This window comes from Callorhinus ursinus, unplaced genomic scaffold, assembly GCF_003265705.2.
Source record: "Callorhinus ursinus isolate GAN/ISIS: 27379988/994484 unplaced genomic scaffold, GSC_fseal_2.0 scaffold99, whole genome shotgun sequence".
NCBI lineage: Eukaryota > Metazoa > Chordata > Mammalia > Carnivora > Otariidae > Callorhinus > Callorhinus ursinus.
In genome coordinates this window covers 1,505,423-1,528,857 of record NW_027397161.1, presented here as the reverse complement: position 1 = coordinate 1,528,857, position 23,435 = coordinate 1,505,423, and the positions used below count along the sequence as shown (strand labels likewise).

The 23,435-nt window shown below is 47.5% G+C and overlaps 1 protein-coding gene across 2 annotated transcripts in view; it reads right to left on the bottom strand.

The window, feature by feature from the left end:
* Window positions 1-23,435, bottom strand: part of DYNC2I1 (dynein 2 intermediate chain 1) — a 60,052-nt gene that overhangs the window by 5,443 nt on the left and 31,174 nt on the right. For both annotated transcript variants that reach the window (XM_073888923.1, XM_025859120.2), the window contains exons 12-24: window positions 21,799-21,928; window positions 19,762-19,873; window positions 18,913-19,001; window positions 16,995-17,124; window positions 14,420-14,592; window positions 13,407-13,569; window positions 9,476-9,589; window positions 9,320-9,381; window positions 8,784-8,835; window positions 5,649-5,709; window positions 2,773-2,872; window positions 2,456-2,587; window positions 404-627 (exon numbers count right to left, since the gene is read on the bottom strand). In XM_073888923.1, coding sequence (XP_073745024.1) covers window positions 404-627; window positions 2,456-2,587; window positions 2,773-2,872; window positions 5,649-5,709; window positions 8,784-8,835; window positions 9,320-9,381; window positions 9,476-9,589; window positions 13,407-13,569; window positions 14,420-14,592; window positions 16,995-17,124; window positions 18,913-19,001; window positions 19,762-19,873; window positions 21,799-21,928 — 1,542 coding nt within the window. The remainder of the gene's footprint in view (window positions 1-403; window positions 628-2,455; window positions 2,588-2,772; window positions 2,873-5,648; window positions 5,710-8,783; window positions 8,836-9,319; window positions 9,382-9,475; window positions 9,590-13,406; window positions 13,570-14,419; window positions 14,593-16,994; window positions 17,125-18,912; window positions 19,002-19,761; window positions 19,874-21,798; window positions 21,929-23,435) is intronic.

The following is a 23,435-nucleotide window of genomic DNA, read 5'->3' as shown; positions in this document are numbered from 1 at the left end:
TGTCTGCCTTCAGCTCAGGTCATGATCCCAGGGTCCTGGGATCGAGCCCCATGTCGGGCTCCCTGCTCAGCGGGGAGCCTGCTTCTCCCTCTCCCTCTGCCCTCCCCCTGCTTGTGCTCTCTCTCTCTCTCACTCACTCTATCTCAAATAAATGAAAAAATAAATAAAAAGGATGATAATCATGGGAAAATAGTATAGTGTGAATTCTTTAATCCACAGACTATTCTGGCCTAAATATGAAATAACATATTCTAGTGGTTTTCAACATATTACTTAAATATGTAAATATAAAAGTATTTAAATTTAAACATAAATAACCGCAGTTTAAAGTGTAGCAACCTTACCCATAAATCACCAAGGATGCTTCTGAGAACTGCCTGTGAGGGCACATCATCAGACTCACCTGTCTGGGGAGATGAGCTGTTTGGCTACAGGACCCAGATCACTTTCCAGCAGATCCCAGATATAAATACAGGACATGTCATCCTGGGCCAGAAACATGGCAGGTCTGGTCAAGGACCAGTGGAGGCCTGTGACCGCGTGGCCGTTGGTGCTGCTGTCCCACTGAAGGAGAGGGCACTCGGACGTCAGCTGGTGTAACCTGATGCTTCCATCTGAACAGCCAGCCTGGGGACAGGGGTGGACATTGTTGGTCTCGTTCTTTCTTCTTTTTCACTCAGTCTCAGCAATGAGGGACACTCTTCAGAGCACTAGGTCTGTCCTCACAAATTACAAAGGTGAGCATTCGCCCTGGAGATCCTGATACACTTGGAACCCCCTTCCCCTTCCCCAAATGGCCAATAATGAATTCAGTGAATACATAAACAGGCGTTTATCTTTAACAAAGTTGAATATTGCTAATTCAACCATAGGCTGTTAAGATTGGCTCCAGAGAAATCAATAACCCACCTTTTTAAGAAGATTACATAAATGTGAACCAATAATACGGTTATATATTCCCCTTGGATTGAAATTTTTATAAAACAAAACTTGGCTGGTTAAGTAAAAGCCCAAATTTTTAGCTTCGAGAAGCTTAACTCCTTTTTAACGCAATATATTTAATCCTTCACATCCTTCCTCGAAAAGAGCAGAGGCATGAGTTAGCAACCACAAAATGCTCTGTGCACTCTAGCATTGAGCACGTAAGTGTACATCACGGGTAAGGATTGAGCACATAAGTGTACATCGCGGGTAAGAGAAGCCAGGTCTCCCCCTGCTGGGTGGGTGGAGGGAACCAGGGTTGCCCTGGCATTAAGGATGTGAGTGAGCACCGGCTTTATGATAAGCAGACAGAGATCAAAGCAGGTATCGATGCTGTGTCCTGCCCGGTGAGCACTTCTTGCTGCCCAGATCTTGGTTTCTCAGTACTTTTCTCCTGACTGGAGCCAGGACTCCTTGGAGAAATGGCTGATTCCGGAGTTTGCTGTACCAGAAAGCAAAGGTCAGAAAACACAAGAGCCAGCCTGAAGGGTGTCCCCAGGACAGTCTGAGCAGCAGAGGACGTGACCCAACAAGGAGAGTCAACAGTCAACAGCCATGTGTCCACCTGACGTCCTAAATACACACATGCGTGCCTGCCCACGAGAGAAGGGAAAGCCTTCCTACCAGCGCACAGCCAACCAGTAACATAAAACTAAGGGGAGGACTAGGAAATCACCATTTGCTTATCACCCCAATAACGGATGCAGGCAAGCCATGCCAATGGATGCCCAGACCGAGTGACCGGCGGGGGGAGCTGGGAGCTGCGTGTGGGGCACCGACCGAGTGACCATTTCTCTCCCCACAGACACATGGGAATCAGACAGGGAAAGGAGTGACTCCACTGGCAGATGCGGGTCAGAGCAAACCTGAATCTAATCATGAGGAAACATCACACAGAATCAAACTGAGGAGCCTCCTAAGCCCCTCAGAATGTCTGAGGAACTGTCCCAGAACTGAATGAGATTCGTGACCTCAGGTGTTATTTTGCGTATAAACCAGGCCGTCATTGATCAGACCCGCACGTTGGATGCCAGGGCTGTTCCAGTGCTAACTTCCTACTGGTCAAGGCTGGACTGCAGCTGCAGGAGTATGACCCTATTTTTAGGAAACCAACACCAAACTATTTAGGGATAAAATATCATTTCTGCAACTTCCTGTCAGACAGGAAAGCGTGGACACCCACACACAGACTGGGGGAGAGGGTGGAGCCACGGAGCAAAGGATGTGATGCAACGGGCAGGTTCTTGTAACTTTCCCATAAACCCAAATTACGTGAAGATAAAGACATTTCAGACCCATTCCACAGCCACATGGAATGCTCTGCACAGGCTACACAGAGGGGACCTTCGCCCCATGCAGTCCACTGGCACCAATGTGCGCTGGTGAGTGATCAACTTTAAAGAAATCCCCAGAGATCACTGCTAGTGTTTTGCCGCCCAAACAGAAATGGTGCTTTAACAACAGACTTTCTTACCAAGAATATTGGTTCTCCAAATGGTGAAAAATCGATCACATTCACTTGGACTGGTCTCATACCAGGTTGCTGGGCTTTGTACAATTTGGGAGATACTCTCAAATCTTGTCTGGTGCCATGACTTATAAGACCCTGGTAATGAGAAGACCAATGGTGATATAAAGGATTAGGCATGAGGTTGGATAAAAGCAGTTATTCTTGAAACAACTACACAGCATCATAATAAAAGCAAATAATAAGTTAATCTTTAATGAAGATTTGCCAAACAACCAAGAAAGGAGAATGAGTTACAGAATGAGATTTAAACTCTTACTTACCATGTCTGTGCCAACAATGAAATGACTAGGGTCTGAAGGCAGAAACTTCACATTCAGGGTTCGTGTGGCCCCCCAGAATTCACAGCCTTTATGGGAAAGGCTGGAAAGAAACAGCAAAATGAGCAGATGAACTGTTTGGTGCCAGAGGGCTGACGGCACTTCACACATTTACCCCTCACTGGGTGTCCCCAGACATGGAGCTGCTGGTCTCACCCTTCCTCTGTGGCTCTTCGTTGCTCTTTTCCCATTCCTTTTTCTGCTCCCTAAGCTCTACACATTCCTCCAGCTCTGGTCTCCTGTTCACTAATTCTTTCTTTAGCTACATCTAATCTACTTAACCATTCACGTACTTTAAATTTCAGAGACAATTTCTTTCTAGAAATGTCTTTTAGATTGTCCCATTATCCCAAGTTCTTGTTGTGCTGAGCCCATTCATTGTGCCGTGGTAAATGTTTCTTCAGGCTTGCAGTTTTTATAATTTTTCTTTCTGAACTGCTTCTTCTAAGAGCCCTGGGAGCGTATCTCATGGGAGCATCTCCCACGTAGGAGTGCTGACAATACTGACTTCATCTTGTGCGTGTCCTCTCTCGGGGCTACGTGTTCTAGGCCCCTTGGAAAGTAATATACACACCTTAGAGGCCAGGACTAGGGGAGGCTTCCTTTGGCATTCCACCAATTTGTTAAAGATAACAAAGGGTCCCCCCCTTCCTGAGACACAGATGGCACCATGAGATCTAATTAAGGGTTAGCTTGCAATGAGGCGCACACGAACCCTCTGAGGTGTATGTGAACCCTCTGACCTTACTGCAATGCCTCTCTGCACATCCGCTTACTCTATAAAACCTGTGCACTAAGGTCTGAACTTTGCAGAGCACAGCTCTGGATGGTCACCTGCTCAATCCTCCCTGTCAGTAAGATACCCTGAATAAAACGCTGAGTAAACTGGATGGAGCCGCCTGCTTTGTTTCCTGGTCTCAAAGTGCCTCCTCAGTAGTGCCTCCATCCTTCGATGGACCCTCCTCCTCCACCTTCGAACACCGCCTACCGGGCAGCTGTTCCAGTGTTGGATGGTGAGCCACTGGTCTGAGATTCTGATGCCACCTCCTCAGCTTGTGGATCCCAGCCCCTACCGGGAGCTCAGGGTTTCAAGTCTCCCACACCCCATTGTCTCTCCTGGGTTGGGGTGGGGATCCCTGAGTTTCTCTCTCACTGAAGGGGCCATGAACTCAGAAATCCCGCACAGGGCTCTCACTTCTAGCCCCCAGTGTCAGGCAAGCCTGATGCGTCACTGGTCGCATGGCCTGAGCCCCGCACAGCCAAGAAGCCTGTGACAGCCACACTGACACCCAAGCCTCCACACCACACAAAGGCTTGCACGCCAACTCTAAGCTCCATTCCTGGCTGGCACCGTCCTCTTCTTTGTCGGAAAAACTCTATTTAGTTTATTGTTAGTATTTACGCTATACAGTGTATGTATTTGTAACAGGAAAGGGTCCATGGCTGCCCCTTCTGCCAGAAGTTGGGAATCTGGCCACTGTCTCTCATACCCACATTGAGGACTGCAAATGTCCCTGGTCAGCTGAGGACTCTTCAGTCTGTGCCTCCAGCAAAGATCTCTGCTGTGGAGCTGGCTGCCTCCTGGTCATCTCCACAAGCAGCACGAGCCCAGTCTCCTCCCCCTTAGCTCCGGTTCCTCATGTTGTGTGCGGTACACCTGGCAGCCAAGCCAGACACCCCGGTGAGAGGCAACTCCTCCAAACTCCACCCCTTTAACTGAGATCAACCCCTCCATATGCAAGATGGCCACCATACTTCAGACCCTATCCTTCTAATCAACCCTACAACAGCCTCCTGTCTCCCTTCCTCTGTCCAATCCCACACTGTCGCCAAGCAGATCATTCTAAATCACAAATAAGACACACCACTCTCTGCCTTAAAATCCTGTACTGGCTCCCTACCCCCTGCAAGAGAGCCGTCTGGACCCTGCAGCACAGCAAACACTCTGAGGTCTGGCCAGAGACTCACTCCCACCTCTCTCGACAGCAAACCTGCCGGCAGTTTCCTAGGGGGGGTCAGGTGCTCCTGCCCCTGGGCCTCCCATGGGCTGCTCCCTCTGACTGAGCACGCTCCTTGTCTACCTCCCGTCTCAGCTGCCACCTCCCCAATCCACGGGGAAATTCAGTGAGGGCCAGGGGTCACAAGGTACTAGCTGACTTCTTTAAACATAAAGAATTCCCTGTAGTAATCATATTTAAACCAACTAAAGGTGACTTAAAATCTCAAAGCAGGTACAAATTCATTACTATAACCCAGAGGCATTCTAAGAAGAATCACGCTAATATAAAAAACTTTTCAAGGGTAAATCACATGCTGATAGCCCCCAACTGCAATAAACGACAAGAAAAAAGATGTTTCGGAAATAAATTTACATGGAATATATAAGTATCACAAACGATATTTGTATATTTAATAAAAATTTTTACATCACATGAAGTTATACGAGTAAAAGCAGAAATTGAAATTTCTGAATAAAACTTTCATATTGATGTTTCTGGTTCCTGAAACTTACCTATTTAACTTCAGAGTTATATTAAACCTGGTTGAAAAATAGTCAAGTTTTTGTAGTACCAATTTATAAGATAAAAATTATTTTAATCAAAGAAAAAAATGTTAGCTCTATATGTGGTAACTATTTATTACACTGACTCATTAATATTAAACTAATTGAGCAAAAATACAGTGTGAGGAGTTGGATTTTTCAATGCACACCCGACCACACATTTTCTGTATGTGCAATTACCTAACGTTATTTCCTTCTGTGGGAAATCGGTCTTGGGAGAGGAGAGAACGTTCTCACTCAGACTGCACAGGCTTACCTGTCGCTCAGCTGAATTACAGCACTGTGCACCAGCTTTATCCTCCCTCCAGGTATCAGACCTAAAAATAGGAAAACCATAAATAAATGCACCTCTTAATACAAGTTAAACCAAAATCTAATCACAGTTGCCTGGAATCATTTCTCATTGCTTAAACATCTGTGTTAGGAAATGACACCAAATCGTGGGCCCATAAAGAGTGTTCCCTCCCTAATGCAGGCGAGGTTCGTGTAAACTGCCCTATGAGAAAAGGACTGTGGAACCAATCAAGAAGCCTTTACATTTTTAGATCTGATAAAATAAAAAAATGGCAGTACACTAAGCAAAACAAAACCAAAACCCCTTAAGTTCCCAACAGGAATAGTTTGCTGTAAATGCCCACTGGTGGTCTTATGCTCATCAGAAACACCGAGGACCTCCCTCCTACAAAGGCAGAGGCACACCCGGCGGTCACCCGCTCCTCGGCGCTGGTACCCCCTTCCCTGGACTCCCGAAGCACTTATGGCCACAGCTCTGACCTCTCTGCCATTCACTGGCTTTGCCTCCTGTGTCTGCCCCCAATATCCTCCTCCTTTTTTTGTAATTACCGCAAAGGAGGGAACTAAAAATTTATGCATACTGAAACCCAAATTCTGGGCAAGGTACTGCCTAGACCCTTGGGAGTATAGAGACCCTAACCCTACAGACAAATTCAACTTGCAGGAAGTGTGACTGATTATAGTGACGGGCTCTGTCAAGGTTACAACTCTGACAGGAGAATATTCTATGTTGTCACAGACTTGAGACTGCCCTCGTTTTCCCCAGCACACTGTCCTCCTGCAGGAACTCCAGTGCTGAAAGTCTCGGCCCAAATGTTATGGCCTCCCCTGGGAAGTCTTCCTGCCCTGGCTCCACAGCCCTTACTAAGCACATCTTCTGAAGTAGCGGTCACATCACCGATGGCCATGGCTGGTGTGTCAACCTCCCCATGTAAGACAACACTCCCTGGGGCAGAGCCAGCATCCTGTCACCTTGCTCCCCTGGCACCCAAGACAGGGCCCAGTTTGTTGAGAACCCTTCATCGATGGTGAGTGATTAGCTGTAGCCGTGATTTGAGTTAGCACTCATGTAACACACACACACCTCAAACGCTCCCACGGGCATTTAATGGTCGTGCTCTTCCAGCACCGACTACTGGTATGTGTGTGTCAGCCCCTCTTTTCCCAAAAGCAAAGCTGAAACAAGGTCAGAGTTTGGGTAAGTGGTCCTATAGATAAAAGGAGTTTTTATATAACAACACTTAATGATGAAATACACACTGCCCTATAATAACTTCTGTGTGACTATTCCATATTACTACAAAGTATTTTTATGCAAAATGATTTCATCTCCACAGGCAGATTATGAACTAACTGTGGACAGAGACTTTCTAACTCCTCACCACCATCCAAAATTCCTAAAAAATGGCCTGGTCATGGCTCAAGTGAGCAACACAGGCAGCCTGAAGATGCGCTCGAAGGCTGCAACATCCTTGGGTCCAGGGCATCAGCCTGGGTGAGGGCAGGGTCAGCCCTGAGCCCAACTCCGAGTCCGGCCCCACCATCAAGCCACACTGAGGAGGGGTGAGCACCTCCCACGCTGTCCTGCTCTAGCAACCCAAGCATCTATGACCCCCCAAAGGCTCAATACGGACTCAGTATGATGGCTTCGTAAGAAGCAGAGAGGAAGCTATAAGAAAACAGTGAGAAAATAGTTACTCTGCCTCAAAAATGTGTACACGTGAAATCAGTGAGATAATTCAGCCCTGTCTTCATTAAAGTTAGAGTCCACAGTACTCCGAGCACTGTCTCCGACATCCAGCACGAAGCACGCAGCCCTTGCTCCATGGACACAAAGTGCCCCATCTCTAACCCTCTGGTTTCCAGACGGCAGGAACAAGTGTCAGCCGGACACACCCCTCACACACACAGGGTGAACGGGGCTGGTCCCCGGAAAGTAAGCAGTTGGACTAATGATGTGAGGACAGAGTCAGGGAGTGCCAGACCCAAGGAACAGACTCAAGAGTCCACCATGCCCAGGCCTCGCGGGAGCGAAGCACTGGACGCCACGGCATCGCAAAGTGCTTGAGCTGACTCACACTTCTGAGATGGAGCAGGGACGGGACTCCAGTCCCTCACCCAGAAGTCCTCACACGCCACCGTCACCCAGTTTTCTAGCCCTGCTTACAGGTGCTGCCAGAAACTAAGCCAGACACCAGAAGCCACAAGCCCCCAATAAGCAAGCCCCCAAGACCCAGTTTTTGACCAGTTTACTACAGTTCAGACACCCTCCAGCATCTAAAAGGGAAGTTTGGCTGTGAGAACCAGACCAAACCGGTCTGAGCCAAGATGGACCACAGTGCTGACCCTTCACCAGCTTTCCCTCTCATTATCATACTAAAAATCACACCCGGGGGTGGGGATTTAACATGCTAGCTAATTAGACATGTAGCGTATGAAGGAGCATGAAGAAGCATGACCGCTAAGTGTGCCAGCCCCCAAAAAATCCCTGCTCTACATCTTTAGACATCACCCTTTTCCCATCAAAGTTTCTTTAAAGCTCTCACCAACCCCTCCTGGGGAGGCAGCCTGAGGACTCCCTTTGTGCATCCCCCTAGTGCTGGGGCACAAGCCCCAGCAAAGCCCTGCCTGGAACCCCCTTTGGGCCTCTTGTCAATTTCTATTGCTTAGCACGCCCAGGGCCATTCAGTAAACACTTGCACTCCCCCCGACGTGCGAGGCCGTGGCAGGCCTCTGCCAACTCCAACCTCAGAGAGCCCCCGGAGTCCGACCAAGGGAAGACCACCCACAATGAACATGCGTTCAAGCGCTCAGACTCCTGAGTGCATGGAAGGAACACAGAGAAGAGAATGGCATACAGACAGAAGCAGAACTCATTAACCCTTCCTGAAATGAAAACATCATCAGCTGGAAGGAGTATTCCTGAATCACTCTGACGTGTCTATTCAGCAGTTGATTACCGTTATACAATATAGAACGTTAATGTTCATTTTTCAGGCAGCTACTCACTTATTTTTCAAAGTGGTTGTCAGTATCTTTAATCTCTATTCACCCTAGAAAACATTGACTAAGTTAACTTTTTTTATTTAATAGTTACCTAAGTCACTTACTGAGCCTGCAATATCTGCCTTTGGTAATTCAACAACCACCTAAAAACAGAATATTGAAATGAGTATTAATGCATGTCAGGGATATACCAGGACACAATCTAAGCGAAGTGCAGTTCTAATTAAGATAGCATTCTATATTCAGTACTAAAAATATAACTGCTCCAGAAAAAAGACTGATCATTACCTTCAGAATTAGTATTTTAAATGTTATGAATCCCTTTCCTTGACCTCTTTTCACATCTCGTCACTCAGACTGGCCAGTGGCCAGAGCCTCAGTGCGTCCTCTGAGAGCGCCCCAAGAACACATCCCCAGCGCCCTCCCCTCGCTCCCCCAGGAAGTCCTGCAGGAGCCTCCGAGTCAGTCCACTATCGCCCTCGGTGCTTGCGTCTTAGCCAAGCATATCATCGTCCGACCACCAGGCACGTATGAGTGCCTGGACTACCACAGAACTGGCAGGTCCGAGAGCCCATGCATTCAGTCGGCGCTGCCCCGTGTGTGAGCACCTGGGCACATCCTACTCACCCACACATTGAGAACCCCACTTTCATCCAGGGAAGCAATGTGGAATGACAAACCTGACATTTCTAGTAGAAACAGAAACAAGAAATGGCTTGTGAACAAAGAAACCACATTGTATAACTTGACTGAAGGATTTCACAGAAGTGAAAGATCACATACCTTCTTGAGTAGAAAAGGGGGAAAGCACAAAACTCTGTTTTTTGTAGACAGACGTGGAGATGGGTTCTATGGCTTGAACAGGACTGCGGTGGTTTACGGAAGTCAGGATACCATCTAAGGTTTAAAGCACACAGGACCACATGTGAAGAAGTCACAGAAGCACAACTAATGTCATGCGGGGATCCATCCTCCCCAAACACCACAAAACCAATATGGACCCCAAATAAAATGATGTGTGATCACAGCTTTCAGCATTACTGTGAAACGGAGATCATGGACCTCAAAACACCTGTAAGGAGAGAGAGAAGTACTCATTCCAACAAGGCTATAGGCACGGAGGGCAGGGGTGAGGTCAAGACTCTCCACGGCACGAGGGAGTCAAAGGCCCAACAGAAACCAGGCAAAAGCGCCCTGAGAGCAAACCCAGCTTCCCGGGCAGGGCCTGGTGGGCCACTCACCAGCTATAGGGATAGACAGGCTGCAAAGTGAAGCCAGACAGGGCAGGGCACGGCAGCACACGGAGCAGGGACACTCGCCTGCCCCACCCCGGAAAGAAACGACATTTCACAAACTAACAGAATAAAGCTCCTCTGACCTAGAATAGCCATCTATAAAAAGTCCAAGAACAGGAAAAAAAAAATCGACAAACTCCATACAAAACTGCTATAAGAAGAAAATACAAAATGCAAATCAAAGGATGTGAGATAAAAATTCTCATGCCCCAAACAAGCACTTAGCAGAAGCCCAGAACTCACCACCCTAGACTGTGTCACATCTCTTCAAAAAGCACTTGGAAATGTACTTCAAGCAAGCAAGCAAAAACAACACCTGAAATCAGAAACCCAGGACAGACATGGAGAGAAAACAGCAAGAAACAAAATGAGAGCGGGGGCTGAACCCTGAGAAAAACCAGTGAAGAGCAGACAAGACTCTAGTTCACCGAGCTTGAGGAGCAAGCACTGAGGGTGGCCCAGGTACTGGGCGGGGAGCACACTGGGAGGAGAGCTGTGCAGTGCAGGGGTGGGGGGAGGGGGTGCTGTGCACTGCAGGGGGGCTGCACACTGGTGAGCCACCCTGGGGGGGGCACACAATGGGGGGCCACACTGAGGGTGGCCTGCAGATGGAGGGCACTGGGGGGGTCCACTGGAAGGGCCTGTAGAGGGAAGATGCTGGTGGGGGGCTGTGCAGGGGCTGGGTCAGAAGCTCCCTGGCTCACTCACCGCTGGGAGCTTAGTGAAACCTGAATGGTCCCAGTGACAACATTCAGCGGCAAAAAAAAATGAAGGAGGTGTTTGAATGGAGTCACTTATCTACATATGTACAGTTTAAAAACTTAACAGTTCCAGTGTTCTGAATATGGTGGTGAACTCAAACATTAATTAGTATATCAGGAGCAATTAGAAAATGCACATTTTTAAAAGCTATCTTTTGGGAGGTGCCTGGGTGGCTCAGTCGTTAAGCGTCTGCCTTTGGCTCAGGTCATGATCCCGGGGTCCTGGGATCGAGTCCCACGTCAGGCTCCCTGCTCAGCGGGGAGTCTGCTTCTCCCTCTCCCTCTGTGCTCTCTCTCCCTCTCTCAAATAAATAAATAAAACCTCTTAAAAAAAAAAGCTGTCTCTGTAATAGCATCAAACCCATAAGGTACCTATAAACTCATACATTCTCAACAACAGCAACACTGCCCCAAGGAGGCAAAGGTTGTTTGTTAGGGGACAAAAAACCTTTTTGTATGCATTGTGAAAATTAATAAAGGGAAACCTCACTACAGTGGAGTTGGGAGGCTAGATGGGGAGCCCAGCACTCAGTGCCCGTCACGAAAACTGTCAGTTAGAAACCCCAACATCAGAACACTCCACAGGACAGAATCACCAGGGAAAGATGTTCACTGCGTCCCCAGCAGCTCAGCCAGTGAGAAACCTCATCACCTGGAACCCTGCTTTTTTCCAGTGGACCTTTCTTCAAAACAACCCCCCCCCCAACTTCCTCCTTCTCCAAGCAGTACCGTCCCTGTGTCCTGTGTTTCTTGCACTTGCCTAGATCTGCCATAGCGTGCTTATCTGGATTGCAACCCTCTGCCATACCCAAATAAATCCATCTTTTGCTGGTACAATAACTGGGAGTTTTAAGGCTAACAGTATAAAACACAGTTATGCATATAGTACATACACAGATATGCAACATATGTGTGATATCAAAGTCTCATGGAGGAAGACTAGAAAAAGAAAGGTCAAAACCCCACTTGGTTAAGAAATGAGAAGATGAGCCACAGCCTGGGAAAAAATACTGGCAAAACACACATCTGATAAAGGACTGTTATCCAAAATATAAAAAAAAAACAAAAACCTCTTATAACTCAACAAGGCAATAAATCACTTGTAGAAATAAATGTGCAAAAGACGTGAACAGACACCTCCCCAAAGAAGACACACAGTGGCAAAAAAAATGGTGGGGGGAGCTTTGGGAGCACCCAGGTGGTACAGTCCGTTGAGCGTCTGACTCTTGATTTGGGCTCAGGTCATGATCCCCGGCCGTAGGGTCAAGCCCTGCATCAGGCTCTGTGCTCAGCAGAGTCTACTTGAGATTTTCTCTTCCTCTCCCCGCACCTCATGCATGCTCTCTCTCTCAAATAATTTTTTTCTAAAAAGCCTATGAAGAGATTCTGCACATCATATGTCATCAGGAAATGCACATTAAAACCATAATGAGACACCACTACACACCTATCAGAATGGCTAAAAAGCTGGTGGTACCACGTGCTGGTGAGATACAGAGCACCAGGAGCTCATACTTCGCTGGGACTGCAAAATGGTCCAAGCGCTGATACAGGCCCTTTGATGCAGGCTCTATTCACAGTCGCCAACAACTGGAATTAACCACATGCTCACCACCTGGTGGACGGGTAAACAACATGGTGCACACATTTGAGGGACGAGCTGCTGGTGCACACAGCAGCACAAGGAGCTGTAAATGCAAAATGCTAAGTGAAAGAAGCCAGGCTCAACGGTCTACATTCTGTAGGATTCCATTCATTTGACATCGGGAAAAAGTAAAACTGTGGAGACAGAAAACCTATTAGTGGCTGGTGGGAAAGGAGAGACAGGAAACCAAGTGTGTGTTGGGCACAGGGGCTCCTGGGCAGGAATGGAGAGAAAGACAGAGTGGAGCCAATGGGGTCTGAGGGCAGGCCCCGCCACAAAGTCAGTGTGACCAGGGACAAGCTCCTCCTCTCCCTGAGCAGCAGGGAAGTAGGCCAAGATAGGCATTAGACAACCAATGTCTACAAAGCACTGAGGAAGCCCCAGAACACGTACCCACCAAGGGGTGGGGGTTGCGGCTGCTGTGGTTGTGGAGGCTGGTTTGGCGGTTGTCATGGTTGTTGGCTAAGGCTGCAGTTTGTGGTTGTTTGGTCGTGGCTGCTGTGGTTGCTGTGGCTGTGGCGGTTGTGGTGGTTGCTGTGGCTGTGGTGGGTGGTTGTAGCCGTGAGTGGTTGTGGCTACGTGACTGTGGCTACAATGGCATGGCAGGAAGGATTCATATTAAAGATCCTGGCAGGTGCAGACGTTCAGGGTCTTTTCATCCCCCAAGAAGTGAATCATTTTCTGTCTATTTCAAGCATTCGTGGGGTTAACTACGCCGTGGAACACACACGTACCAATATGCCTTAAGCTAATTTAAAACTAAAAGTTATTTCACTGAGGATTTGAAATCCAGAAATTTAACAAGAAAGAGCATTCTAATCATTGTTGGCCATGAGCTGAGCACCACCTGGGTAGATTTTTGATTTCACTATTCCTCAAATGCCTCTTTTGTTCATAGGTCAGACCCCATCCTGGGGTAATCTGAAGGAATAAACGCAAAGACGCTGCAGATGTTCCTCAACTCTGTTATGACTTTTCTAGAAGACACCGGATGGGCAGTGGGGGTCACTGACCAGTAGAAAACGTTGCTGTCCTGAAGGTCCAGAAGCAATTGCCCAGCTTCACATAATGATGTATTCTAGAGTCTTCTCGTAGGTCCCACACAAGGACCGAGCCGTGCACTGTCCCAGCAAACAGTAAAAAGGCTTTAAAAGGGCTAAAGCAGCAACATGTGACCTGGAATGACATACACAGGAAGCTGGAGACTGAAAACGTGAGGCCATGGTCATGGGAGCACCAAGCCTCCCCGTGTCCCACACTGTCCCTGGGAACCCCCCACCGGGAAGTAAGCAGGTGCAAGTCAGCATCTGCTCCAAGTGGAGAGCAGGGAGGACGAGCCACTGCGGGACCGGCGTTCACAAACACGGGTGCCTCGCCTCGCACACAGCTGGGCACACAGAGTGTGCACCACAGCCCCTCCGTTCAACCCCAGTCGCCAGGCCCAGAATGGCAATGCCATGCTCTGTCATTTTATTTACATCCTATACCACAAAACCTGTAAAAGTTATTCTTCTCAACCGCCTTGGTGAAAATCAGTGACTTTGAGATCAAGGAGCATATGTACTTTCCCAATCCAAAAGGAAGCAAACCTAAAAGGACAACTCTCCCACTGTACCTGTTAATGAGGGGCTAGGAGAAGCACAAGAGAGGACTCTGAAAACCTCCACGCTGCTAAGACACCCCTAAAATATCCATGACTCAAATACTGCAAGCCAAAAAGGGACACTTCTCGGGTCCCAGAGACATGCCAAGGGTGGCCAACATCTTTATGAAGTCTATAGCTACACGGGTACCTACTCAACCCCAGTGGACCTATAAGGCTGTGATAACCCCAGATTTCTTCAGTCTGAGTTGGTCTTTGAGATAAGAATTTCTAGAGTCAAAGTAGACACGTGCATGTGTCCCATCACACCTGCATATAGCTGAGGGCGGCCGGGAAGGGAAAGAAATGGCCATCCACCTGCACCTGCCCCTCCCACTGCCTGCCCTTCCTCTCAGGAAGCCTATGACTCTCCCGGGGCCGTACCTTCGACTCACATATCAGGACCTTCTGAGGCCCCGAAGGCTGCCAGATATCCCACACGCACAGCACATATCTGCGGTCCAGCACAGGGGCGGACGCGGCTCCAGGCGGCCCGTGCACAGACACCACCGTCTGTCTCTGCACCTGAGAGGCACATAAGCACGACACTTTTCGATCTGGGGGTAAAAATGAGAGAAGTATTTCTGCATGTTAGTGTTTGCCAGAATCCATGTTAAATGAACACACAAGAATATTCAAATAAGGGCTCCTGGGTGGCTCAGTCAGTTGAATGTCTGCCTTCGGCTCAGGTCATGATCTCAGGGTCCTGGGATCGAGTCCCACGTCAGGCTCCCTGCTCCGCGGGGAGTGTGCTTCTCCCTCTGCCTGCACCCTTCCCCTTCCCCCTGCTCATTCTCTTTCACTCTCTCAAATAAATAAATATTTTTTTAAATATTCAAATAAATTTCTGCTTAATGAAGAAATAAAGTCCTTTCAGAGCTGCCTGGGCCTGAGGTCTGGGTTTCAACAGGTGGCCACGGCTCCTCCTGAAAAAGGCCCAAGCGGGCCTCATGGTTTTCCTGATGTTCGGCATACGCCACGCCTCGTCTGCAAGCTACTCTCAGAGAACCAAGTTGCCTGGACGCGATCTGGAGTCAGGCCACGCAAGGGGTCCCTTTCGTGCCTCATTGAGCCCCTCAAGGCCTGTGGTTTTCACACAGCGAGGCCTTCTCCCTCAGGAGCCAAGAGCGCCAGCCCTGACACTTCCTCTCCTCAGAACTCACCCGTCTGACACACTGCACATTCACTTTCCCAGTCACCAGGAGGGCAGGACTTCTGTCCACTCGACCCAAAGAAACAGCAGGCCAGCATTGGCTGCATCATTCTTTGGTGTGTGTCTGAACAGTGAGGATGGCACCACACAGACCCGTGAAGATCACAGACTGGGGTGTAATGTGACCAGGTCCCAGGTCCACAGGCGAGACCAACTCCTCACTCGGTCAGATAACCTGCCATCTAATCTCATTTTCCTTCTGTTACCTCAAAATTCATGTCACTGAAGGGGTGCCTAGATGGCTCACTCGGCTGAGCGTCCGACTCTTGGTCTTGGCTCAGGTCGTTATCTCAGGGCCTTGAGATGGAGCCCCACATCAGGCTCCGCACTGGGCATGGAACCTGCTTCAGATTCTCCTTCTCCCTCTGCCCTCCCTACCACCCCGCTCTCTCTCTCTCAGAAAATAAGTTCATGTTACTGGAACACAAAACAAACTAACGAGAGAAACCTGCACACTGTTCACTGGGGGAACTCATGCCTACCACAGCCAAGGGCCCCGTGTTGTAAGAACATACGTGCATTGTGTTTCTCACAAAGGACTCTAGATGCATGTATATAACCCAAGCTCCCTCGGTTTTGTAAGCTGTGTTACTCATCAGCTCCTGGGGCAAAGTGTGTCTTTAACTCCCGTTTCTTGGGGTGAGGTGGGCTGTGGGAGTGTGAGCGTGCAGGTTTTGAACACTCTAAATACAATGATTTACTATTTTTCTAATAGGGTAACTCTTACCTTTTAAAAATGAAAACTCTCACAGAACATGCGTTTTGTTTTTTTTTTAACTAGTAATGCCATTTCTGTTCGTGGTAAATGAAAAGGGACATATGTGAATATAAATCTCTAGAGAGCAGGCAGGACAGAAGAAACATCTAGAGGAAATGGCACCAACGCCTGGCTCCCCACAGGCCCGGGATGCTGGGCGAGCCGGCCACTGGGCCCCCAGAGCAGACCGAGGCAGCTGTAGAATCTTGCCCTCCCAGGACCACAACAGGCCTTTACTGAGTCCAATCATAATACTGTCAGACTGGCATGCTCTCACTACAGGATTTCATTTACTGTCAGGTAAAGCCCTGAATATATTTTTATTCTTTCTACAAGTGCACTGTCTGTTTCTTTGTACATACAGTACAAGAAACAAATTATTTCAGAAACTAACAAAAATACTCTTCCTTTCCCTCCGACACAGACCAGGACAGACTGCAGCCACTACTTCACCAGCTGGAACAAGGCAAAGAGATGACCAGCTGAAGAAACATCAATTTGACCATGTGAACGCACTCTGCTTAAAGCAACTTAAACGCTCACACATGTATGCAGCAGCTCAGCCGGGGTGCTCTGGGACCAGCTGAGGTCTGAAGATGAGGACCCATGGGAAGAGCAGCTACTCACACTGCGTTCACGGAGCACCCCCTCACGTGGCCCCCCGGGGCCCCCACTCCAAGGGACCAAGAGAAACCGAGTAACAGACCGGAAGAAACGGGATTTAAAACACACACACAAAACCTCCGCTTCCACTCATTTAAATTATGGCTCACCCCCTCCATCACCTGGGGCCAGTGTTCATGTGAGTCTAACGCAGTTTCCTTTTTAGAAGAAAACCGACTTTGCATTTCAGAGTTCTGCAGATGATGAATCTCTGTTCTGTATTCAGTAAACCCCATGACATTAACACAAGATGCAACAGTAAAGATCATTCTTTCAACATAAATGCTCGCTATGAGATTTCAACACACTTCAAGGCTAGCCCTTACTCTGAAGGAACGGCAGGCTGGTATTCAGCTGAGAGGAGTTGTCACTGATATGCAGGGTGCTGTCCTGTGTCCTGGGGCCCCAGCTGGGTTCGGCTCCCACACGATCCTCTTCAAGCAAAACCGCAATCACCTTTCAAAGACAGTGAGCAGTCCTTCATAAGATTTCAAATATATTCACTTTTATAAGAACAAAACAAAACACACAAATCATTACCTATCACATTTCTGAAAATAACTGCTTAACTCCAAGACATCACAGAAACGAACAGAACAAAATTATATTGTTCTCTCTGCACAATAATAGAAACAAACAGGTAAAGTTCCATTAACATAAACTCCACAGGACAGTCATTATTTAAACACTTTTCTAAAAATAACAGGAGGAGGAAAACAGCGGACCACCCCAGTTTTCTTGACTAAAGAAGGGGTATAAAAATATGTCAGGCATACATTTGCAACGACGTGGATGGAACTGGAGGGTGTTATGCTGAGTGAAATAAGTCAATCAGAGAAAGACATGTATCACATGACCTCACTGATATGAGGAATTCTTAATCTCAGGAAACAAACTGAGTGTTACTGGAGTGGTGGGGGGTGGGAGGGATGGGGTGGCTGGGTGATAGACATTGGGGAGGGTATGTGCTACGGTGAGCGCTGTGAACTGTGCGAGACTGTTGAATCACAGACCTGTACCTCTGAAACAAATAACGCAACATATTTTAAGAAAATAGAAAAAGAAGAAGATAACAGGAGAGGAAGAAAAGGGGAGTATGTCAGAGGGGGAGACGAACCATGAGAAATGATGGACTCTGAAAAACAAACTGAGGGTTCTAGAGGGGAGGGGGTAAGGGGATGTGTTAGCCTGGTGATGGGTATTGAGGAGGGCACGTTCTGCATGGAGCACTGGGTGTTATGAACAAACAATGAATCATGGAACACTGCACCAAAAACTAATGATGTAATATATGGTGATTAACATAAAAATAAAAATTTAAGAAAATGAAAAAAAAAATATGTCAGGCATATACACACCACTACTGTCTTTCTCATGGGGCCACAGTGAAGACAGAATGGGCAGTACTGTCACTGAAATGGCTCTAACAGGGTCATGTTTAGGGTGATGATGGGAAAGGGGACACACGGCAGAACCAGGAGAAACATCCACTGCAGAAATGGGACCGGCGTGGGAGGTCGGGCTGCAGAAGACAAAGGAGAGCTGGGAGGTTAGGGTCAGCCCAGACCCAGCCAGGCCGACTCTGGCCTCACTCCCTTCTCACCCTGTACCCAAGGGCTCTCTCCTCGTAGCTCCTCATGAACTGACCCTAAAAGAGAAGCTGATGAAGTTTAAAATTACATGAAAGTATGATCTATCTCATGAAGCACAGACTCTCCCCTAACACAGCACGCGGGGAGGAAGGAACCACCGTGTGTCTAGAATGCAGACGGGGGAACAGGTGGACTCCAAACCCACACGTCAGGGCCCACGTTTACCACACTGGCCGCTCCCATAAAGACACAGGGGACAACTGAGAGCACGTGAGCGACTTCACTCTCAACAGTTTTAAGGGTCCTTTTGAGAGACTCACCCTGAAACGTGGAGGGGCTGAGTGTTCAGAAACAGCTGGAGGTGGATGTGGGGTGAGGCCATCAGCCATGAGTCGATAACCAGCAGTGTACATGGGGGTCAACAGACCATTCCCATCATCTTTGTATGTATTTTGTAAATTTCCTCAGTTAAAACTCATGAATTTATTAATTTCGGATAGCCTAGCGTATGCCTGCCTTCACAACGTAGTATGTCTGTTTTTTAGTCTATATTTATGTTAAAATGTAAGAAACCGGTATTAAAGTATGGACTCCAAGTACACAGCCAGCCTTGTGGTGACACACATCACACGGGGGCCCAGTGAGCACGTACCTGGCACGCCGCCCGGAGGAAGCTGGACAGCCTGGGTGTGTCGACCTTCAGTGCAGCGGCCACATCACGGGGATCTCCACTCATGCTCCCTAAAGAGAGCAGGCTGCACTGAACCAACCAAGTGGACCCTAAACTTCATGTCTTACACACCTTAGGATTCAAAGAGTTGTTACAAACTTTTCCCTGGAAGGAAAAGTCAGAGAATTTTACATTGTATTCTCTAGATCTACCACGATTTTTTCAAGAACAACTGCACCTTGTTTTATGGAAGGTCTGTACAGAGAATCCTACTTACGTACACTAAGGGAAATAGTTAAAGGCATCAATTTAATCACTTTGTAAGTGTTTGGGTATCTTCTTTTCCTAGGGGGAAGCTTACCTGAGGAAAGGGAGCAGTAGAACCCTGGACACACAGGGTAAATCCTGTGAGTAAAAATCAACTAGGAAGGCAACCGGCCTCAAGCATGGCACCATGCATTCTCTTGGCCTTCCATCCAACACTCAGACAACATGTCTGGAAACCGAACCTCCTATATGAAATTCTCTATTAATGAGAACAGGCCCATTTGAAAGCACTTGTTTAGAATATGGACTCTCCCTCTGTTTAGGAATAAAAGTGTTATCAACCCTGGTCAAGGCCCACATTGGGCCTTTAGTTCAGTGCTAATGTTAGTGGTTCCCAAAAGCTAGTCTGCTCTTGCGAAGAATACTGGCGTCTCCCTAGTCACACACTAACAACCACACTGGAAGAAACGGTACAGGAAGAAATGACAGGAAAGGGAATAAACACAACACCAAAAATAACGTCAAGACACTGCACTCAGTGCTCAAGAGCAAAGACCTGCTCACCCCCTGACACGGCCGTGCCCTCTCCGGGGTGCTGGGTCCACACCCCTCTGGTCTCTATCTCTTCAGTCTGGATGTCTCTGTCAACATTATCTTCATTGTACTGAACATATGCCTTAAAAAAAAAGAGAGATGCTGGAATTAGCACTGGGTCTCAACTTCAGAGCAATTTCTCATCACTGGAAAGAAAAAAACAAAAGTTTTTAAAGTTAATAGTGAGTCTTCTTGCTTTTGTCAAAGGTATTATGGTAGAAATAACAATCATGCAAAGACCACTTGTGTCTTAAATGTTGATACATACAGGCCTAATTTTTGAAGGTATTTTCAAAAAGTCACATTAAACTGTTAGGTAAAAATTGGACAGAAGTGGAAGGAGACCCTGAGGCAGAGTCCTAAGTCCCAGAAGGGGAGTGATAGAGTCAGGAGCTGGAGGTGAGGACAGTGATTTTAAAAAGCTATGCATTAAAAGCCTGGAGCTCAGCATCCTGACCTTGGGGCTGACGGATCAAAAGCCACAGGTGTGGAGCATGCGCCCTCCTCCACCTCTGCCCCAGGGAAACCCCTAGACTCTACAGGATGCGTTTGCTTTGCGGGTACAGTCCGACCCTAGGAGAAAGGCCCCCAGGATGTTCCAGTTCAACCTTGTTAGGGGCAAAAACTCCCCATCCCAATCTGTGGGAGAAGTTTCCCAAAGGACTGAAAGCACCTCCATTAGACACGGCTCCTCCCAGCCCAGAGAGACCCAATAACATCCAATCCCAAAACAACCTAGCCCCCTCTCCACCTTCAGAGTGTCCTTCTGCTTTAACACACTGCTTTGTGCTTGCTGCTTTCCTTCTGGCAGTCTTTATTCAAACATGGATCCCCACAGAAATCTTCTCATTCACATAATACAGAAACTCCCTCATCCCTGACAAAACAATTTAGCTTTGGTTTGAAAATACTGCCACCTAGTCCACCAACTTCCTATTCTCCCAGAACATACTCTGTCTTTGCAAACCAAACACAACTTTTTTTATTTCGAAAAATTTATAAACTTTTATTTATGCTTCAGTAAAGATAAATGTGTTACTAATAGCTTTGAGATGAGCAGGTAACCTACTGAAGGATGGAGGGAGCCAGCTGTGAAGCTGAGACTAATCTGTCAGCTTTCTGAGGTTTGCCTGTGCCCTTCTTCCTATGGAAAGAGTCTTACAGACGGAGTGTACCCAAGCACCTGTTGACCGATGACAGCATCAGGGACAGAAGAAAAATGTTCAGAACCTTTACAACCTCGTTGGGAAGTTGGACAGTTACGAAACTCATGCTTACAATACTACAGGGGAGTACAAAGTGTGTGGTGTGGATGTAGTAAGTCTGGAGTAAGAAGAATTCAGTGGAAGCCATGAGGAAGGGATTCACCTAAGGAACGGACGTGGACACTGAGGACTTTCGGCAGGTAGAGGAGAGGAGGAAAGCAAGGTAACAGAGAGGCATGCGGGGATGGCGAGTTAAGGGAGGAGGGGGGGTGGAATGCAACAGATGGGACAATGGGCAACGGATCCAAACATAACATTCTGCTTGACTTTTTTTTAAAAAAAGACTTTATTTATTTGCTAGAGGGAGAGAGTGTGGGCGACAGAGATTGAGCAGGAGCACAAGCAGGGGGAGCGGCAGAGGCACAGGGAGAAGCAGGCTCCCCGCGGAGCAGGGAGCCCGATGTGGGGCTCGATCCCAGGACCCTGGGATCATGACCTGAGCCGAAGGCAGACACTTAACGACTGAGCCACCAGGCATCCCTCTGCTTGACTTTAAAACATCTGCAAGTTTGGAAGCGTGCCCCATTCCACGTGGGCTCAGGAGCCTGTGGAGCATTCGTGGACATGTGCACACGTGCACAATCTCTCCAGGTTAATGAGCACCACATGATGAAGGGGTTCCCTCTTCCTCAAGTCTACATCCTTCCCACACTATTCCCAAGCTCTAACATTCTGGAACAAGATACAGTATAGCACAAGTATACCTTACTGTACCCTACTTGTTAATACATCTTATACTAACCTGCTTGGTATTTTTTTTCCCAAAGTTTCTGATATACATGTCATATTCATTTACTGGCGGTAGATCCAAGAGAGAGAAAGTGAATGAAAAATCTAAGTCAATGAGCCGAAGCAGCTTTGTACTGCGTGTCCTTTAAAATAAATTGGAAACAAGAGAAAAGTTAATAATATACAAAGGAAAGTACAGGGAGAGCATAAGGAACCTTATAATCAGATCAGGTAATTATCAAGGACCGAATTTTCCTGGGGCTGTGAGTCTGAGGTATTTAACAGTTGTGAATAATAAGGCAGTCATGCATGCACCAGCAATGTGACTACAGAATGAACCAAATTTTTGATTATTCTAATTCCGTGCACCTGAGGTGAACACAAAATAAAGTTATAATATTTGCATGCCTAGAATTTTCATGGAAAGCAATTATTTTGCTTCATGAATTGATGTCTTGATCAGAAGGATTACATTCTGTGATGTCACCTGGGCTGTGGCCAGGTGCACGCTGTCTTTTAGGCACTCTTCTGAGATGACCAGACAGGAAGTAGCCAAGCAGCACATACCACAGTCCATCGCCCCTCCCACCCGACAATGCCGGCAAGATGCTGCTTGCACGTGGATTCCCCTGGCCTCGCACACCGTTCCTCTCCACTCACCTAAGCTGGTCTCTCTTTCCTTCCAGGCACCCTCATGTGGCGTGCCCAGGGATCAAGCCCTGTATTCACTGTTCATCACCCCCACTGGAAGATGAGCTCTGCCTGGCCAGAGTGTTTGCTTTCTTTCATTTACTATGATTTCCACAGAGCTGGTGTTCAATCTGCATGTGGGGAATGGTCTCCACCACCTGGGCAGCTCACAAATGAGATCTGCTCCCTCCCCATCCGTATGTGCCCATTCTCGGGCTTTCCCACTAACTGCCACCTTTCCATAACCTTACTCTCTGGCCACTGTCACACCTTCCCCAATTAGTACCTCCAGTCCTCCATATTCAGTATAATTTCTGACCTGAAATAATTCATGTAACACACGTACACTTATGTATCATAATACGGTAACATCCCATGAACTGCTGCCCAACCGCAGAACCAGAAACCGTGGGATGACCTGTGCCCACAAAGGGCCCCCCACTGCCCGTGACAATCAGTATACAGAACTTGGTAACTATCATCTTCTTGCTTTGTAAAATATAATTTCATCTTACATTTATATATGCCTAAACATCACACTGTGTGGTTCTGATTTTCTCTGAGTTTATAAAAACTATACTAAACCATATGTAGTTTCCAAGACTTGAATGAGGTTAAAGCAAAAACAAAACCTAGCCATAGTGGCAAACACTGATTTTACTACCTTATATTTTATAAGGACAACAAAAATGATATGAAAACTTATTATTATTCATGATTTATTTGTTCATTAAGCAAAGTTTCCTGAGTACCCACTAAGGTCATGTTTGAGCCAGATGGAATGATGGCTTTTAAAAAACATTTAATTTGGGGCACCTGGGTGGCTCAGTTGGTTAAGCGACTGCCTTCGGCTCAGGTCATGATCCTGGAGTCCCGGGATCGAGTCCCACATCGGGCTCCCTACTCAGCAGGGAGTCTGCTCCTCCCTCTGACCCTCTTCCCTCTCATGCTTTCTATCTC